The sequence below is a fragment of the Mixophyes fleayi genome, chromosome 9 (genome assembly GCF_038048845.1).
Source record: "Mixophyes fleayi isolate aMixFle1 chromosome 9, aMixFle1.hap1, whole genome shotgun sequence".
Lineage (NCBI taxonomy): Eukaryota > Metazoa > Chordata > Amphibia > Anura > Limnodynastidae > Mixophyes > Mixophyes fleayi.
Genome location: NC_134410.1, coordinates 117,384,777 through 117,405,495, shown reverse-complemented (window position 1 = coordinate 117,405,495; position 20,719 = coordinate 117,384,777). Strand labels below are relative to the sequence as shown.

General features: G+C 41.9%; 1 protein-coding gene across 1 annotated transcript in view; it reads left to right on the top strand.

The window, feature by feature from the left end:
* Positions 1-20,719, top strand: part of NCS1 (neuronal calcium sensor 1) — a 61,241-nt gene that overhangs the window by 34,889 nt on the left and 5,633 nt on the right. The window contains exons 4-8 of the mRNA XM_075185191.1: positions 3,847-3,985; positions 15,991-16,069; positions 19,342-19,430; positions 19,970-20,047; positions 20,148-20,268. Coding sequence (XP_075041292.1) covers positions 3,847-3,985; positions 15,991-16,069; positions 19,342-19,430; positions 19,970-20,047; positions 20,148-20,246 — 484 coding nt within the window. The 3' untranslated portion in view covers positions 20,247-20,268. The remainder of the gene's footprint in view (positions 1-3,846; positions 3,986-15,990; positions 16,070-19,341; positions 19,431-19,969; positions 20,048-20,147; positions 20,269-20,719) is intronic.

Here is a 20,719-nt window from a genome sequence, read left to right as displayed (position 1 = left end):
GAATTTAAAGTGCAATTGTTTATTACACACCGTTCATTTACAAAGTGTATCTGATGTGCAATACAAATCGTCTTGGTATTACTGCTAAAATACTGCTTTGTTTAGCCCCCTCCACGGCTGCTATTAATCATTATTACATGTAGTAAATTAGTAAGCAGCGTAACAGTTGATGCCCCCAACCCCCCTTTTCTAATCCCACTATCATTATCATCATCACCATTTATTTATATATAAATTCCCTAATATGTACATACACACAGAAAGACAGACAGAGACTAGGGTCAATTTTTGATAGCAGCAAATTAACCTACCAGTATGTTTTTGGAGTGTGGGAGGAAACCGGAGCATCCGGAGGAAACCCATGCAAACACAGGGAGAACATACAAACTCCACCACACAGATAAGGCCATGGTCGGGAATTGAACTCATGACCTCAGTGCTGTAAGGCAGAAGTGCTAACCACTTAGCCACTGTCCAATCCCCAATCTTTACCCGAATGAAGACAATAGACGTGTGTGGCAGGAGGTCACAGCTTTATTTAATACATCTCATCAACATGGTGGCAAAGAAGCAGCACTGCAGATGCCAGCTCCAGCCTGTATCATAACCAGAACCACTAGGGGGCGATCACACCCACCTTCTCCTGGCTTAACACAAGGCAGTCCCCACTGCCTCATATGCCTCAGGCCGCAACCAGAAGGGAGTGACCTTTGCACCACCGCCAAGTTTCCCACGGAACTGCAGCCCGTCACCATTGCTGTTACCCCTCACAAAATGGCTAACCCCTTGAATAACTGCTGTATGAAAATACTCCACCCCTCATCTGTTAAGGGCACCCCGTCTGTCCTATACAAGTGTTGGAACTGAAATTAAAATCATAAAACAACCCGTGATCAGCAGATAAACAAGGCGTGGGCTAGCAGGGGAGTGAAGAGGTGATCAAGGATAAACCCTTTGGGTTGTTCCATTGTGCGGTGTGTGTCTGGAATGCGCTGCTTACCACATCCGGGGAAAATATAGGTTATTATTAGAGTAACAAACATTGTCAGCTGTGAGATGGTCCAAAACTGAAGTCCTTTTGAGCCAGCAAGGACCGCCCCTAACATATGCAGCGCTGAGCCTACTCTGTACTCTGTTCTCACCCTACCGCCATCTAGCTCTATATAACCGTGCGTTGCGGCAGGAAGTTATACTCACGTGAGCCAGTCAGGGTGCCGGGGGTCCAAGGGCTAGATTTACTAAGCTGCGGGTTTGAAAAAGTGGGGATGTTGCCTATAGCAACCAATCAGATTCTAGCTTTCATTTATTTAGTGATTTCTAAAAAATGACAGCTAGAATCCGATTGGTTGCTATAGGCAACATCTCCACTTTTTTCAAACCCGCAGCTTAGTAAATCTAGCCCCAAATCTGGTTTTACTTCATAATTAACTCCATGGATGTGAACTATATTGTGGGCTGGACCGATTAGAATGTATACAGACATAGGACACTACACCTCCAACATGGTTATAGTTATGACAGATGAAGAGCACAGATCTGACGGTAAATTGTGTAAAGCGTGTACAGAGGAATCGGCACGCTGATCGGGACTTTTTGTCATTAGTAAAATCGTTAACAATATCGTATCATGAGAAATTGTCTGTAGTTTGTACCCAGCTTTTTGACCATCTGCTGAAAAGATTGTGACTCTGTACACTCTACAGATATCTGCCTACACCGCTGGTTGTGAGTGTGTACACACTTCCATATTTGCCTGACGTCGTTCCATCGCTGATCTTGATTGATGCGCTGTGCTTTGGGTACGATAAAACATGATCATGGGACCGTACACACTCTTGCAATATCTGACCACTAATACAGTTATTGCAGAATAATTGTATTAGTGTGTACCCGTAGCTTAAGTTTTACAATGCAGACCAGCAGATTAATTTGTTTTCAATACGTCCTTTTCCATTATTGTCACAGTCCTGCTTTGTTATGCATCCTGCCGTGTCCAGTATGCTTTGCAGTGAAAATCCTCTTTTATAATGTCACGCACCCAAGTTTACCCCAAATAAACTGATTTTATGAAATTTTGCCAATAGGAGGAGAGGGGAGGTCAGGATGTGCCTTGCCAGGTACACATAAGGTCACACATACCCACTCTCCTGTAATGTCCATGAGGCTCCCAGATTTTGGGGGAGTAAATATACTTGCTGACCTTTTGTTGATCACCCCTGGGAGGGGAGGTGGGGTCTGGGCTTGGCAAATTGCATCATTTTAACCCTGCCCCTGTGATGTTATTACAGAGCCAAAATGACATGATTTTGAGAATCGAGTCATAGCAGCTCTAATCCTGCCCACTTCACTAGGAAGAGGGCAGATGCGGGAGGATGCCCTACTCTCCCAGGAGTCTGGGGGACCTATCTGGAATTCCAGAGTTTCCCAGATATTCTGATATTCTGCTGTACTCCATCATACATGTACATGTCACTCTCTGCTGTACTCTAAAGTATGCTTTAAATTGATGTTTAAACTTCACAATGCGCATTTTCTGGTGTATCCAACCTCCAGTGTGGACAGTCATCATCATCATCATCACCATTTATTTATATAGCGCCACTGATTCCGCAGCACTGTACAGAAAACTCATTCACATCAGTCCTTGCCCCATTGGAGCTTACAGTCTAAATTCCCTAACATACACACACACACACAGACAGACAGAGAAAGAGAGACTAGGGTCAATTTTGATAGCAGCCAATTAACCTACTAGTATGTTTTTAGAGTGTGGGAGGAAACCCACACAAACACGGGGAGAACATACAAACTCCACACAGATAAGGCCATGGTTGGGAATTGAACTCATGACCCCAGCGCTGTGAGTCAGAAGCAGTGGCGGATCCAGGGGGGGGGGGGGGGGGGGGGGGGGGGGCGATCGAGGCAATCGCCCCCCCTAGCAGCCACTTGCTGCCGACGGCTGCACAGTATGTGCAGTGCAGGTCCGTCCAGCCGTGACAGGCAGGGACAGTGTGCTGCCCGGCTGCTCTGACTGTGTTTAAAACACAATCAGAGCAGCCGGGCAGCACACTGTCCCTGCCTGTCACGGCTGGACGGACCTGCACATATTGTGCAGCCGTCGCCAGCCTAAGGTGTTAGAAAGGGGCGGGGCCTAAATCCCCCCCCCCTAAATCGCCCCGGGTACAGCATTTTTCTAGATCCGCCCCTGGTCAGAAGTGCTAACCACTAAGCCACCATGTCACCTTGAAATGTGCTCAGTGGGTCAATTGGACAAGCTTACTGGGGAAAAAAGCACTGCTGGTCTGCATTGTTTAATGACCTCTGGAGACAAAAAAAACTTTGATACTACAATTTGGGCTGTAAGCTGTCTCTATTACAAAAAAAAAAGAAAAAGACTGGGTTGTCACAAGCGAGGAGACAGAAATCGGGGGGGGGGGGGGACTCCTCACTCCTGGCCATCTGGTCTTTTTTCATAGAGGCAGGATGTGGACCACCAGTAGCTTTAACCAAATGTCGAGGGATCCACTTGATGGTGTAAACGCTGGACCCGAGGGAAGTAATCTTCAGCAAGTGGGCTTAATTTAGCCTTTAAATGTGGAAAAAGAAACAATATGTTCATGCTGTTAAAATGAAGGTACTCCCATTGTTTGGAGTTAAGGTACACATTGTGTCTTTAGACCTGCAGACCTTTATGGTTTGCTGGAAGTTATTGGTGGATCACGTCACCCTAGAAACCTTGAATAACAGCCTAGATCTTCACACTGGGCAGCAGGACCTCTCACGGGATGCCTGTTTTGTTGCTCTGGTAATTATATTGTATATAACGCAGTGATCCTCTTGTTGCAGGTACAAAGGCTTCATCAAAGATTGCCCTAGTGGTCAGCTGGATGCCGCAGGATTCCAAAAGATTTACAAACAGTTTTTCCCATTCGGAGACCCCACAAAATTTGCCACTTTTGTCTTCAATGTTTTTGACGAGAACAAAGTAAGTCTGCATCAGATTCTAATTTGATATTCTAAGTGAACTACGATTCCTGTCTTACAGAATGACCCCCTCAGTGGGGTATAGGAAACGGGGTTTTTTTATTTGAAAAATGTAACTTTGTTTTGCTTAAAGATTAAAAAAAAACAACAGAAATAAGACATTACATTCAAATGTACTGCGTCGCAGCAGATGCACAATACACTTTCATCATCACTATCCATCTATCACTTTAACAAGACAACTGATCGCCGGATACAGTTTTTTGTTTTTTTTTGTGCTAAACAACATGCCCGGTTTTCAGTATTCGCCAACTATTGCATTAATTGTGATTCTTAGATGCAGTTCTCATCATCTGTTCTTATTCTGTATACAGTGTAATAGAATTGTATTATGATCACGTCCAGTGGTCAGGTCATGTTGGGGGTGTAGTGTCCTATGTCTGTATAGAGTGTAATAGAATTGTATTATGATCATGTCCAGTGGTCAGGTCATGTTGGGGGTGTAGTGTCCTATGTCTGTATACAGTGTAATAGAATTGTATTATGATCACGTCCAGTGGTCAGGTCATGTTGGGGATGTAGTGTCCTATGTCTGTATAGAGTGTAATAGAATTGTATTATGATCATGTCCAGTGGTCAGGTCATGTTGGGGGTGTAGTGTCCCTATGTCTGTATATAGTGTAATAGAATTGTATTATGATCATGTCCAGTGGTCAGGTCATGTTGGGGGTGTAGTGTCCTATGTCTGTATAGAGTGTAATAGAATTGTATTATGATCATGTCCAGTGGTCAGGTCATGTTGGGGGTGTAGTGTCCTATGTCTGTATACAGTGTAATAGAATTGTATTATGATCATGTCCAGTGGTCAGGTCATGTTGGGGGTGTAGTGTCCTATGTCTGTATACAGTGTAACAGAGTTGTATTATGATCATGTCCAGTGGTCAGGTCATGTTGGGGGTGTAGTGTCCCTATGTCTGTATACAGTGTAATAGAATTGTATTATGATCATGTCCAGTGGTCAGGTCATGTTGGGGGTGTAGTGTCCTATGTCTGTATACAGTGTAATAGAATTGTATTATGGTCATGTCCAGTGGTCAGGTCATGTTGGGGTGTAGTGTCCTATGTCTGTATACAGTGTAATAGAATTGTATTATGATCATGTCCAGTGATCAGGTCATGTTGGGGGTGTAGTGTCCTATGTCTGTATACAGTGTAATAGAATTGTATTATGATCATGTCCAGTGGTCAGGTCATGTTGGGGGTGTAGTGTCCTATGTCTGTATACAGTGTAATAGAATTGTATTATGATCATGTCCAGTGGTCAGGTCATGTTGGGGGTGTAGTGTCCTATGTCTGTATACAGTGTAATAGAATTGTATTATGATCATGTCCAGTGGTCAGGCCATGTTGGGGTGTAGTGTCCTATGTCTATATACAGTGTAATAGAATCGTATTATGATCATGTCCAGTGGTCAGGTCATGTTGGGGGTGTAGTGTCCTATGTCTGTATATAGTGTAATAGAATTGTATTATGATCATGTCCAGTGGTCAGGTCATGTTGGGGGTGTAGTGTCCTATGTCTGTATAGAGTGTGATAGAATTGTATTATGATCATGTCCAGTGGTCAGGTCATGTTGGGGGTGTAGTGCCCTATGTCTGTATAGAGTGTAATAGAATTGTATTATGATCATGTCCAGTGGTCAGGTCATGTTGGAGGTGTAGTGTCCTATGTCTGTATACAGTGTAATAGAATTGTATTATGATCATGTCCAGTGGTCAGGTCATGTTGGAGGTGTAGTGTCCTATGTCTGTATACAGTGTAATAGAATTGTATTATGATCATGTCCAGTGGTCAGGTCATGTTGGAGGTGTAGTGTCCTATGTCTGTATACAGTGTAATAGAATTGTATTATGATCATGTCCAGTGGTCAGGTCATGTTGGGGGTGTAGTGTCCTATGTCTGTATACAGTGTAATAGAATTGTATTATGATCATGTCCAGTGGTCAGGTCATGTTGGAGGTGTAGTGTCCTATGTCTGTATACAGTGTAATAGAATTGTATTATGATCATGTCCAGTTCTCAGGTCATGTTGGGGGTGTAGTGTCCTATGTCTGTATATAGTGTAATAGAATTCTATTATGATCAGGTCATGTTGGGGGTGTAGTGTCCTATGTCTGTATACAGTGTAATAGAATTGTATTATGATCATGTCCAGTGGTCAGGTCATGTTGGAGGTGTAGTGTCCTATGTCTATATATAGTGTAATATAATTGTATTATGATCATGTCCAGTGGTAAGGCCATGTTGGAGGTGTAGTGTCCTATGTCTATATACAGTGTAATAGAATTGTATTTTGATCATGTCCAGTGGTCAGGTCATGTTGGGGGTGTAGTGTCCTATGTCTGTATAGAGTGTAATAGAGTTTTATTATGATCATGTCCAGTGGTCAGGTCATGTTGGGGATGTAGTGTCCTATGTCTGTATACAGTGTAATAGAATTGTATTATGATCATGTCCAGTGGTCAGGTCATGTTGGGGGTGTAGTGTCCTATGTCTGTATAGAGTGTAATAGAATTGTATTATGATCATGTCCAGTGGTCAGGTCATGTTGGAGGTGTAGTGTCCTATGTCTGTATACAGTGTAATAGAATTGTATTATGATCATGTCCAGTGGTCAGGTCATGTTGGAGGTGTAGTGTCCTATGTCTGTATACAGTGTAATAGAATTGTATTATGATCATGTCCAGTGGTCAGGTCATGTTGGGGGTGTAGTGTCCTATGTCTGTATAGAGTGTAATAGAATTGTATTATGATCATGTCCAGTGGTCAGGTCATGTTGGAGGTGTAGTGTCCTATGTCTATATATAGTGTAATAGAATTGTATTATGATCATGTCCAGTGGTCAGGTCATGTTGGGGGTGTAGTGTCCTATGTCTGTATATAGTGTAATAGAATTGTATTATGATCAGGGTCATGTTGGGGGTGTAGTGTCCTATGTCTGTATACAGTGTAATAGAATTGTATTATGATCATGTCCAGTGGTCAGGTCATGTTGGAGGTGTAGTGTCCTATATCTGTGTACAGTGTAATAGAATTGTATTATGATCAAGTCCAGTGGTCAGGTCATGTTGGGGGTGTAGTGTCCTATGTCTGTGTACAGTGTAATAGAATTGTATTATGATCATGTCCAGTGGTCAGGTCATGTTGGAGGTGTAGTGTCCTATGTCTGTATAGAGTGTAATAGAATTGTATTATGATCATGTCCAGTGGTCAGGTCATGTTGGAGGTGTAGTGTCCTATGTCTGTGTACAGTGTAATAGAATTGTATTATGATCATGTCCAGTGGTCAGGCCATGTTGGGGGTGTAGTGTCCTATGTCTGTATAGAGTGTAATAGAATTGTATTATGATCATGTCCAGTGGTCAGGTCATGTTGGGGGTGTAGTGTCCTATGTCTGTATATAGTGTAATAGAATTGTATTATGATCATGTCCAGTGGTCAGGTCATGTTGGGGGTGTAGTGTCCTATGTCTGTATAGAGTGTAATAGAATTGTATTATGATCATGTCCAGTGGTCAGGTCATGTTGGGGGTGTAGTGTCCTATGTCTGTATACAGTGTAATAGAATTGTATTATGATCATGTCCAGTGGTCAGGTCATGTTGGGGGTGTAGTGTCCTATGTCTGTATACAGTGTAATAGAATTGTATTATGATCATGTCCAGTGGTCAGGTCATGTTGGGGGTGTAGTGTCCTATGTCTGTATACAGTGTAATAGAATTGTATTATGATCATGTCCAGTGGTCAGGTCATGTTGGGGGTGTAGTGTCCTATGTCTGTATACAGTGTAATAGAATTGTATTATGATCATGTCCAGTGGTCAGGCCATGTTGGGGGTGTAGTGTCCTATGTCTATATACAGTGTAATAGAATCGTATTATGATCATGTCCAGTGGTCAGGTCATGTTGGGGGTGTAGTGTCCTATGTCTGTATATAGTGTAATAGAATTGTATTATGATCATGTCCAGTGGTCAGGTCATGTTGGGGGTGTAGTGTCCTATGTCTGTATAGAGTGTAATAGAATTGTATTATGATCATGTCCAGTGGTCAGGTCATGTTGGAGGTGTAGTGTCCTATGTCTGTATAGAGTGTAATAGAATTGTATTATGATCATGTCCAGTGGTCAGGTCATGTTGGGGGTGTAGTGTCCTATGTCTGTATAGAGTGTGATAGAGTTGTATTATGATCATGTCCAGTGGTCAGGTCATGTTGGAGGTGTAGTGTCCTATGTCTGTATACAGTGTAATAGAATTGTATTATGATCATGTCCAGTGGTCAGGTCATGTTGGAGGTGTAGTGTCCTATGTCTGTATACAGTGTAATAGAATTGTATTATGATCATGTCCAGTGGTCAGGTCATGTTGGGGGTGTAGTGTCCTATGTCTGTATATAGTGTAATAGAATTGTATTATGATCATGTCCAGTGGTCAGGTCATGCTGGAGGTGTAGTGTCCTATGTCTGTATACAGTGTAATAGAATTGTATTATGATCATGTCCAGTGGTCAGGTCATGTTGGAGGTGTAGTGTCCTATGTCTGTATACAGTGTAATAGAATTGTATTATGATCATGTCCAGTTCTCAGGTCATGTTGGGGGTGTAGTGTCCTATGTCTGTATATAGTGTAATAGAATTGTATTATGATCAGGTCATGTTGGGGGTGTAGTGTCCTATGTCTGTATACAGTGTAATAGAATTGTATTATGATCATATCCAGTGGTCAGGTCATGTTGGAGGTGTAGTGTCCTATGTCTATATATAGTGTAATATAATTTTATTATGATCATGTCCAGTTATAAGGCCATGTTGGGGGTGTAGTGTCCTATGTCTATATACAGTGTAATAGAATCGTATTATGATCATGTCCAGTGGTCAGGTCATGTTGGGGGTGTAGTGTCCTATGTCTGTATATAGTGTAATAGAATTGTATTATGATCATGTCCAGTGGTCAGGTCATGTTGGGGGTGTAGTGTCCTATGTCTGTATAGAGTGTAATAGAGTTTTATTATGATCATGTCCAGTGGTCAGGTCATGTTGGGGATGTAGTGTCCTATGTCTGTATACAGTGTAATAGAATTGTATTATGATCATGTCCAGTGGTCAGGTCATGTTGGGGGTGTAGTGTCCTATGTCTGTATAGAGTGTAATAGAATTGTATTATGATCATGTCCAGTGGTCAGGTCATGTTGGGGGTGTAGTGTCCTATGTCTGTATATAGTGTAATAGAATTGTATTATGATCATGTCCAGTAGTCAGGTCATGTTGGAGGTGTAGTGTCCTATGTCTGTGTACAGTGTAATAGAATTGTATTATGACCATGTCCAGTGGTCAGGTCATGTTGGGGGTGTAGTGTCCTATGTCTGTATACAGTGTAATAGAATTGTATTATGATCATGTCCAGTGGTCAGGTCATGTTGGAGGTGTAGTGTCCTATGTCTGTATACAGTGTAATAGAATTGTATTATGATCATGTCCAGTGGTCAGGTCATGTTGGAGGTGTAGTGTCCTATGTCTGTATACAGTGTAATAGAATTGTATTATGATCAGGTCATGTTGGGGGTGTAGTGTCCTATGTCTGTATACAGTGTAATAGAATTGTATTATGATCATGTCCAGTGGTCAGGTCATGTTGGGGGTGTAGTGTCCTATGTCTGTATATAGTGTAATAGAATTGTATTATGATCAGGTCATGTTGGGGGTGTAGTGTCCTATGTCTGTATAGAGTGTAATAGAATTGTATTATGATCATGTCCAGTGGTCAGGTCATGTTGGAGGTGTAGTGTCCTATGTCTGTATATAGTGTAATAGAATTGTATTATGATCAGGTCATGTTGGGGGTGTAGTGTCCTATGTCTGTATACAGTGTAATAGAATTGTATTATGATCATGTCCAGTGGTCAGGTCATGTTGGGGGTGTAGTGTCCTATGTCTGTATATAGTGTAATAGAATTGTATTATGATCAGGTCATGTTGGGGGTGTAGTGTCCTATGTCTGTATATAGTGTAATAAAATTGTATTATGATCAGGTCATGTTGGGTGTAGTGTCCTATGTCTGTATACAGTGTAATAGAATTGTATTATGATCATGTCCAGTGGTCAGGTCATGTTGGGGGTGTAGTGTCCTATGTCTGTATACAGTGTAATAGAATTGTATTATGATCATGTCCAGTGGTCAGGTCATGTTGGAGGTGTAGTGTCCTATGTCTGTACACAGTGTAATAGAATTGTATTATGATCAGGTCATGTTGGGGGTGTAGTGTCCTATGTCTGTATACAGTGTAATAGAATTGTATTATGATCATGTCCAGTGGTCAGGTCATGTTGGGGGTGTAGTGTCCTATGTCTGTATATAGTGTAATAGAATTGTATTATAATCAGGTCATGTTGGGGGTGTAGTGTCCTATGTCTGTATATAGTGTAATAGAATTGTATTATGATCATGTCCAGTAGTCAGGTCATGTTGGAGGTGTAGTGTCCTATGTCTGTATATAGTGTAATAGAATTGTATTATGATCATGTCCAGTAGTCAGGTCATGTTGGAGGTGTAGTGTCCTATGTCTGTGTACAGTGTAATAGAATTGTATTATGATCATGTCCAGTGGTCAGGTCATGTTGGGGGTGTAGTGTCCTATGTCTGTATATAGTGTAATAGAATTGTATTATGATCATGTCCAGTAGTCAGGTCATGTTGGAGGTGTAGTGTCCTATGTCTGTGTACAGTGTAATAGAATTGTATTATGACCATGTCCAGTGGTCAGGTCATGTTGGGGGTGTAGTGTCCTATGTCTGTATACAGTGTAATAGAATTGTATTATGATCATGTCCAGTGGTCAGGTCATGTTGGAGGTGTAGTGTCCTATGTCTGTATACAGTGTAATAGAATTGTATTATGATCATGTCCAGTGGTCAGGTCATGTTGGAGGTGTAGTGTCCTATGTCTGTATACAGTGTAATAGAATTGTATTATGATCAGGTCATGTTGGGGGTGTAGTGTCCTATGTCTGTATACAGTGTAATAGAATTGTATTATGATCATGTCCAGTGGTCAGGTCATGTTGGGGGTGTAGTGTCCTATGTCTGTATATAGTGTAATAGAATTGTATTATGATCAGGTCATGTTGGGGGTGTAGTGTCCTATGTCTGTATAGAGTGTAATAGAATTGTATTATGATCATGTCCAGTGGTCAGGTCATGTTGGAGGTGTAGTGTCCTATGTCTGTATATAGTGTAATAGAATTGTATTATGATCAGGTCATGTTGGGGGTGTAGTGTCCTATGTCTGTATACAGTGTAATAGAATTGTATTATGATCATGTCCAGTGGTCAGGTCATGTTGGGGGTGTAGTGTCCTATGTCTGTATATAGTGTAATAGAATTGTATTATGATCAGGTCATGTTGGGGGTGTAGTGTCCTATGTCTGTATATAGTGTAATAAAATTGTATTATGATCAGGTCATGTTGGGGTGTAGTGTCCTATGTCTGTATACAGTGTAATAGAATTGTATTATGATCATGTCCAGTGGTCAGGTCATGTTGGGGGTGTAGTGTCCTATGTCTGTATACAGTGTAATAGAATTGTATTATTATCATGTCCAGTGGTCAGGTCATGTTGGAGGTGTAGTGTCCTATGTCTGTATACAGTGTAATAGAATTGTATTATGATCAGGTCATGTTGGGGGTGTAGTGTCCTATGTCTGTATACAGTGTAATAGAATTGTATTATGATCATGTCCAGTGGTCAGGTCATGTTGGGGGTGTAGTGTCCTATGTCTGTATATAGTGTAATAGAATTGTATTATGATCAGGTCATGTTGGGGGTGTAGTGTCCTATGTCTGTATAGAGTGTAATAGAATTGTATTATGATCATGTCCAGTGGTCAGGTCATGTTGGAGGTGTAGTGTCCTATGTCTGTATATAGTGTAATAGAATTGTATTATGATCAGGTCATGTTGGGGGTGTAGTGTCCTATGTCTGTATACAGTGTAATAGAATTGTATTATGATCATGTCCAGTGGTCAGGTCATGTTGGGGGTGTAGTGTCCTATGTCTGTATATAGTGTAATAGAATTGTATTATGATCAGGTCATGTTGGGGGTGTAGTGTCCTATGTCTGTATAGAGTGTAATAGAATTGTATTATGATCATGTCCAGTGGTCAGGTCATGTTGGAGGTGTAGTGTCCTATGTCTGTATATAGTGTAATAGAATTGTATTATGATCAGGTCATGTTGGGGGTGTAGTATCCTATGTCTGTATACAGTGTAATAGAATTGTATTATGATCATGTCCAGTGGTCAGGTCATGTTGGGGGTGTAGTGTCCTATGTCTGTATATAGTGTAATAGAATTGTATTATGATCAGGTCATGTTGGGGGTGTAGTGTCCTATGTCTGTATATAGTGTAATAAAATTGTATTATGATCAGGTCATGTTGGGGTGTAGTGTCCTATGTCTGTATACAGTGTAATAGAATTGTATTATGATCATGTCCAGTGGTCAGGTCATGTTGGGGGTGTAGTGTCCTATGTCTGTATACAGTGTAATAGAATTGTATTATGATCATGTCCAGTGGTCAGGTCATGTTGGAGGTGTAGTGTCCTATGTCTGTATACAGTGTAATAGAATTGTATTATGATCAGGTCATGTTGGGGGTGTAGTGTCCTATGTCTGTATACAGTGTAATAGAATTGTATTATGATCATGTCCAGTGGTCAGGTCATGTTGGGGGTGTAGTGTCCTATGTCTGTATATAGTGTAATAGAATTGTATTATGATCAGGTCATGTTGGGGGTGTAGTGTCCTATGTCTGTATAGAGTGTAATAGAATTGTATTATGATCATGTCCAGTGGTCAGGTCATGTTGGAGGTGTAGTGTCCTATGTCTGTATATAGTGTAATAGAATTGTATTATGATCAGGTCATGTTGGGGGTGTAGTGTCCTATGTCTGTATACAGTGTAATAGAATTGTATTATGATCATGTCCAGTGGTCAGGTCATGTTGGGGGTGTAGTGTCCTATGTCTGTATATAGTGTAATAGAATTGTATTATGATCAGGTCATGTTGGGGGTGTAGTGTCCTATGTCTGTATACAGTGTAATAGAATTGTATTATGATCATGTCCAGTGGTCAGGTCATGTTGGAGGTGTAGTGTCCTATGTCTGTATATAGTGTAATAGAATTGTATTATGATCAGGTCATGTTGGGGGTGTAGTGTCCTATGTCTGTATACAGTGTAATAGAATTGTATTATGATCATGTCCAGTGGTCAGGTCATGTTGGGGGTGTAGTGTCCTATGTCTGTATATAGTGTAATAGAATTGTATTATGATCAGGTCATGTTGGAGGTGTAGTGTCCTATGTCTGTATACAGTGTAATAGAATTGTATTATGATCATGTCCAGTGGTCAGCTCATGTTGGAGGTGTAGTGTCCTATGTCTGTATATAGTGTAATAGAATTGTATTATGATCAGGTCATGTTGGGGTGTAGTGTCCTATGTCTGTATACAGTGTAATAGAATTGTATTATGATCATGTCCAGTGGTCAGGTCATGTTGGGGGTGTAGTGTCCTATGTCTGTATATAGTGTAATAGAATTGTATTATGATCAGGTCATGTTGGGGTGTAGTGTCCTATGTCTGTATATAGTGTAATAGAATTGTATTATGATCATGTCCAGTGGTCAGGTCATGTTGGGGGTGTAGTGTCCTATGTCTGTATATAGTGTAATAGAATTGTATTATGACCATGTCCAGTGGTCAGGTCATGTTGGAGGTGTAGTGTCCTATGTCTGTATACAGTGTAATAGAATTGTATTATGATCATGTCCAGTGGTCAGGTCATGTTGGGGGTGTAGTGTCCTATGTCTGTATACAGTGTAATAGAATTGTATTATGATCATGTCCAGTGGTCAGGTCATGTTGGGGGTGTAGTGTCCTATGTCTGTATACAGTGTAATAGAATTGTATTATGATCATGTCCAGTGGTCAGGTCATGTTGGGGGTGTAGTGTCCTATGTCTGTATACAGTGTAATAGAATTGTATTATGATCATGTCCAGTGGTCAGGTCATGTTGGGGGTGTAGTGTCCTATGTCTGTATAGAGTGTAATAGAATTGTATTATGATCATGTCCAGTGGTCAGGTCATGTTGGAGGTGTAGTGTCCTATGTCTGTATACAGTGTAATAGAATTGTATTATGACCATGTCCAGTGGTCAGGTCATGTTGGAGGTGTAGTGTCCTATGTCTGTATACAGTGTAATAGAATTGTATTATGATCAGGTCATGTTGGGGGTGTAGTGTCCTATGTCTGTATACAGTGTAATAGAATTGTATTATGATCACGTCCAGTGGTCAGGTCATGTTGGGGGTGTAGTGTCCTATGTCTGTATATAGTGTAATAGAATTGTATTATGATCATGTCCAGTGGTCAGGTCATGTTGGGGGTGTAGTGTCCTATGTCTGTATACAGTGTAATAGAGTTGTATTATGATCATGTCCAGTGATCAGGTCATGTTGGGGGTGTAGTGTCCTATGTCTGTATACAGTGTAATAGAATTGTATTATGATCATGTCCAGTGGTCAGGTCATGTTGGGGGTGTAGTGTCCTATGTCTGTATAGTGTAATAGAATTGTATTATGATCATGTCCAGTGGTCAGGTCATGTTGGGGGTGTAGTGTCCTATGTCTGTGTACAGTGTAATAGAATTGTATTATGATCAGGTCATGTTGGGGGTGTAGTGTCCTATGTCTGTGTACAGTGTAATAGAATTGTATTATGATCATGTCCAGTGGTCAGGTCATGTTGGGGGTGTAGTGTCCTATGTCTGTGTACAGTGTAATAGAATTGTATTATGATCAGGTCATGTTGGGGGTGTAGTGTCCTATGTCTGTATACAGTGTAATAGAATTGTATTATGATCAGGTCATGTTGGGGGTGTAGTGTCCTATGTCTGTATACAGTGTAATAGAATTGTATTATGATCACGTCCAGTGGTCAGGTCATGTTGGGGGTGTAGTGTCCTATGTCTGTATATAGTGTAATAGAATTGTATTATGATCATGTCCAGTGGTCAGGTCATGTTGGGGGTGTAGTGTCCTATGTCTGTATACAGTGTAATAGAGTTGTATTATGATCATGTCCAGTGATCAGGTCATGTTGGGGGTGTAGTGTCCTATGTCTGTATACAGTGTAATAGAATTGTATTATGATCATGTCCAGTGGTCAGGTCATGTTGGGGGTGTAGTGTCCTATGTCTGTATAGTGTAATAGAATTGTATTATGATCATGTCCAGTGGTCAGGTCATGTTGGGGGTGTAGTGTCCTATGTCTGTGTACAGTGTAATAGAATTGTATTATGATCAGGTCATGTTGGGGGTGTAGTGTCCTATGTCTGTGTACAGTGTAATAGAATTGTATTATGATCATGTCCAGTGGTCAGGTCATGTTGGGGGTGTAGTGTCCTATGTCTGTGTACAGTGTAATAGAATTGTATTATGATCAGGTCATGTTGGGGGTGTAGTGTCCTATGTCTGTATGTTGGGGGTGAGGTGTCATGTGAATGGTTGTTGTGGGTTCAGAAATGTCCCCCATTGTTCTAGGATGACCTTGGGATTCTCTAGTCATTCAAATCATTAAGTCCTCTCATTCCCATTTGATTCCAATCTATATTGTAGCCGCTAATGTAGTGTTTACTACTGTAAATAAGATATATTTTCCCTCTAATGCCTTATAAAATCTAAAAGAACGTTTTATTGCCATTTTACCAATAGGACAATGCTTTTACTATCTGTACTCTAAATGTTGAGTCATAATCTGTGCAATGTACTGTTAAACGAGTAGTTACTTCCCTATTACGTGACATTTATGAATATAGAGTTATTGGTAAAGCTCCACAGAGGGGCTGTGATATAATTACTAAGCTTGTGACCGTCTGTATCTTTGCAGGATGGGCGGATTGAATTTGCGGAGTTTATCCAGGCCTTGTCTGTGACTTCACGCGGGACGCTGGATGAGAAGCTGAGATGTGAGTGTTCTGTGCTGTATCCATCATACATGTACATGTCACCCTCTGCTGTACTCCAACATACATGTACATGTCACTCTCTGCTGTACTCCATCATACATGTACATGTCACCCTCTGCTGTACTCCATCATACATGTACATGTCACCCTCTGCTGTACTGCATCATACATGTACATGTCACCCTCTGCTGTACTCCATCATACATGTACATGTCACTCTCTGCTGTACTGCATCATACATGTACATGTCACCCTCTGCTGTACTCCATCATACATGTACATATCACTCTCTGCTGTACTCCATCATACATGTACATGTCACCCTCTGCTGTACTCCATCATACATGTACACGTCACTCTCTGCTGTACTCCATCATACATGTACACGTCACTCTCTGCTGTACTCCATCATACATGTACATGTCACTCTGCTGTACTCCATCATACATGTACATGTCACTCTCTGTTGTACTCCATCATACATGTACATGTCACTCTTTGCTGTACTCCATCATACATGCACATGTCACCCTCTGCTGTACTCCATCATACATGTACATTTCACTCTGCTGTACTCCATCATACATGCACACGTCACTCTCTGCTGCACTCTATCGTACATGCACACGTCACTCTGCTGTACTCCATCATACAGGTACATGTCACTCTGCTGTACTCCATCATACATGTACATGTCACTCTCTGCTGTACTCCATCATACATGCACATGTCACTCTCTGCTGTACTCCATCATACATGCACATGTCACTCTGCTGTACTCCATCATACAGGTACATGTCACTCTGCTGTACTCCATCATACATGTACATGTCACCCTCTGCTGTACTCCATCATACAGGTACATGTCACTCTGCTGTACTCCATCATACATGCACATATCACTCTCTGCTGTACTCCATCATACATGTACATGTCACCCTCTGCTGTACTCTATCATACATGCACATGTCACTCTGCTGTACTCCATCATACATGTACATGTCACTCTCTGCTGTACTCCATCATACATGTACATGTCACTCTCTGCTGTACTCCATCATACATGTACATGTCACCCTCTGCTGTACTCTATCATACATGTACATGTCACTCTCTGCTGTACTCCATCATACATGTACATGTCACTCTCTGCTGTACTCCATCATACATGTACATGTCACTCTCTGCTGTACTCCATCATACATGTACATGTCACTCTCTGCTGTACTCCATCATACATGTACATGTCACCCTCTGCTGTACTCCATCATACAGGTACATGTCACTCTGCTGTACTCCATCATACATGTACATGTCACCCTCTGCTGTGCTCTATCATACATGTACATGTCACCCTCTGCTGTACTCCATCATACATGTACATGTCACTCTCTGCTGTACTCCATCATACATGTACATGTCACCCTCTGCTGTACTCTATCATACATGCACATGTCACTCTGCTGTACTCCATCATACATGTACATGTCACTCTCTGCTGTACTCCATCATACATGTACATGTCACCCTCTGCTGTACTCCATCATACATGTACATGTCACTCTCTGCTGTACTCCATCATACATGTACATGTCACCCTCTGCTGTACTCTATCATACATGCACATGTCACTCTGCTGTACTCCATCATACATGTACATGTCACTCTCTGCTGTACTCCATCATACATGTACATGTCACTCTCTGCTGTACTCCATCATACATGCACATGTCACTCTCTGCTGTACTTTATCATACATGTACATGTCACTCTCTGCTGTACTCCATCATACATGTACATGTCACCCTCTGCTGTACTCTATCATACATGCACATGTCACTCTGCTGTACTCCATCATACATGTACATGTCACTCTCTGCTGTACTCCATCATACATGTACATGTCACTCTCTGCTGTACTCCATCATACATGCACATGTCACCCTCTGCTGTACTCCATCATACATGTACATGTCACTCTCTGCTGTACTCCATCATACATGCACATGTCACTCTCTGCTCCAACATTACTGATCAAAGACAGTGTACACAACAGGCTGTGTACCTAATCGACCCAAACGACACCTGGATACAGCCAGGATACACCCATTTTCAAGTAGGCCACTTTCCTTTAGATATCCAAAAATGGGGATGTCCTGCAAGAATCTGGTCTGTTTTTGGAGGTATAAAATAAATCTTAATTTCTCCAGATGACCTGCACTGAAGTTTGGTTCGTACCATACCTGCCTACACTCCTGAAATGTCGGGGAGACTCATGAATTTGGGGAGTTTTCCCAGACTTCCTGCAGAGTCAGGGAAAACTCATGGATCGCTCCTTCTAGTAGAGAGAGCGGGGCCCGAATGATGTGAATTGCACAATCAGGCTTCGCCTGGTGCAGCGTTGGGAAGGATCTGATGATGTGACTCGAGTCATCACTGTCCTGCACCTCTTTCCACTGCGCAATGGAATAACATAATTGCGCAGTGTGAGTGGGATGTAAATTGTGTTGAACGTCATCGACCTGAGCTAGAGTGATGACCAGGGGCACCAAGATGGGGGGGGGGGGGGGGGGGCAGGTTCAAAGGGACCTGGGGCCCTGGCCTGTCTCTTTAGTGGAAGGAGTCACCAACCTGGTGCAGCCATGCCCCTAGCAGGGATTATTAAAGGGGCCCCAGGTAGTTACTGTATCGGGGCCCTAAATCTCTCTAGGTTGCCCTGGTGATGACTGGTGCAGGAGGTAGGACTAACATTAGGCTTGGCTTGTGCACAGCTGGCACTTCTTTATGGGGACCCTATAGAACCATGGACCCCGAACAGTACAGAGGAGCCCTGGTGATTCAAAATCCCAATAAAAAGGGGAACTAAGCTCTTAAATAAGCAATCCTCGGGACCCACTAAATATATATATTTTCAGTGAATAATTATTGCAATTAGTTTACTCATGTTATTTCCAGTTAAAAGAAAAAATTTTTTTTTTTCTCTTTATTCCCAAGGGGTAAAAGACAAAAGCTGATTTCTAAAGGCAGATTGTAAAAAACTATAACCCCTCATTTTCCCATCTTTATGATCACCTTCCCAGTGTGTTCCTCTTCTATATGTCTGCAGACGCTAACTGATGTAATAAGACATTCTGTACGTTATATTATTTATACATGTTACCGTTTCCCTTGTTACATGAAGTGCATGGTGTTCAGGACTGGCCTGAGGATAGATCTGTACGATTGAAGAGCAGAGATTGCCGGCATTGATAATTCTGCTCTCCTTTCCATAGGGGCTTTTAAACTGTATGACTTGGATAACGACGGGTACATCACACGAAATGAGATGCTGGACATTGTGGATGCGATTTATCAGATGGTGGTAAGTGTGGCTGAGGAGCACTGGTATCATCTGGCTGGTTGCAGGTTAGGGTGATCATAGTCACATATTCTGAATGAAAGAATCTCTACAGTCCTGTCTGCAGTGGGACAGTCTCAATTATAGGGAATGTGGGCGTGGCTTTTGTGGAAATGGGTGTGGTCTTGTTGGGAAGTGGGTGTGGTCAGGGTGAATTAGAGTGCATTTGGCTTCATTTGGGGGTGTGGCTTGCACAGCATCCACGCAAACACAGGGAGAACATACAAACTCCTCACAGATAAGACCATGGTCGGGAATTGCACTCATGACTCCAGTGCTGTGAGGCAGAAGTGCTAACCACTGAGCCACCATGTTGCCCCTAATCCACTTAAATAATGGGGACACTCGTGGATGTACAGGAGATGAAGAATGATAATGCAGGTGCTTAGACCTGATTCAAATGCACCCTAAAAGTACTGGAGACTAGGGAGGGTCCAGTCTGTTTCAGGGAAAGGCTTTGAGGGATCAGGACTATTAAGCTGAATTGGGTCTCTTTCCCGCAGGGTAACACTGTAGAGCTTCCCGAGGAGGAGAACACTCCAGAGAAAAGAGTGGATCGAATTTTTGCTATGATGGACAAGGTGAGAGACGTAGCTAGTTCCTGGCTCTCAGGATGAGTAGCGGTTATTGTACAGAGGAATATAGGGATTATTAATTACATCGATTGCTTTTCATTCACAGAATTCAGATGGTAAACTGACTCTGCAGGAGTTTCAAGAAGGATCAAAGGCCGACCCCTCAATCGTGCAGGCGCTGTCTCTCTACGATGGACTGGTATAGGGACCACCCACCGCAGCTGTGTGTAAGTAAGTCCTGGGGAGGGGTCCTGCTTACTATTATTGTCAGTCCTCTAATCGCAAGGAGCAAACGTGCAAATCAATAGGAACGTGTCTGAAAACTGGTGCACCGGGAAACCAATCAGATTATATTATTTTTTTTCTTTTTGTAAGAGAACGAAAGCATGTGATTGGTTGCTATGGATTAAAGCACCTGATTCCTGTGCACCAGTTTTCAGAAATGTCATCATGCATAGATACGGTTATTGGCTGACAGAGCTCGCTCATGACCTCAGGTCTGTATTATCTGCTGTTAAATAACAACGGGAACATCCCTTGGAAAGATGCTTCCTAATGCTCACAGCTCTATCACAGCTTGAGCTGCCCTACTTAGCGCTAACTTGGTGATTTAGGTGTGAATTCCAAATGATTACACTGATGTAATTGTGTGACAATTAGCCGTTGAATAGCTTAGCA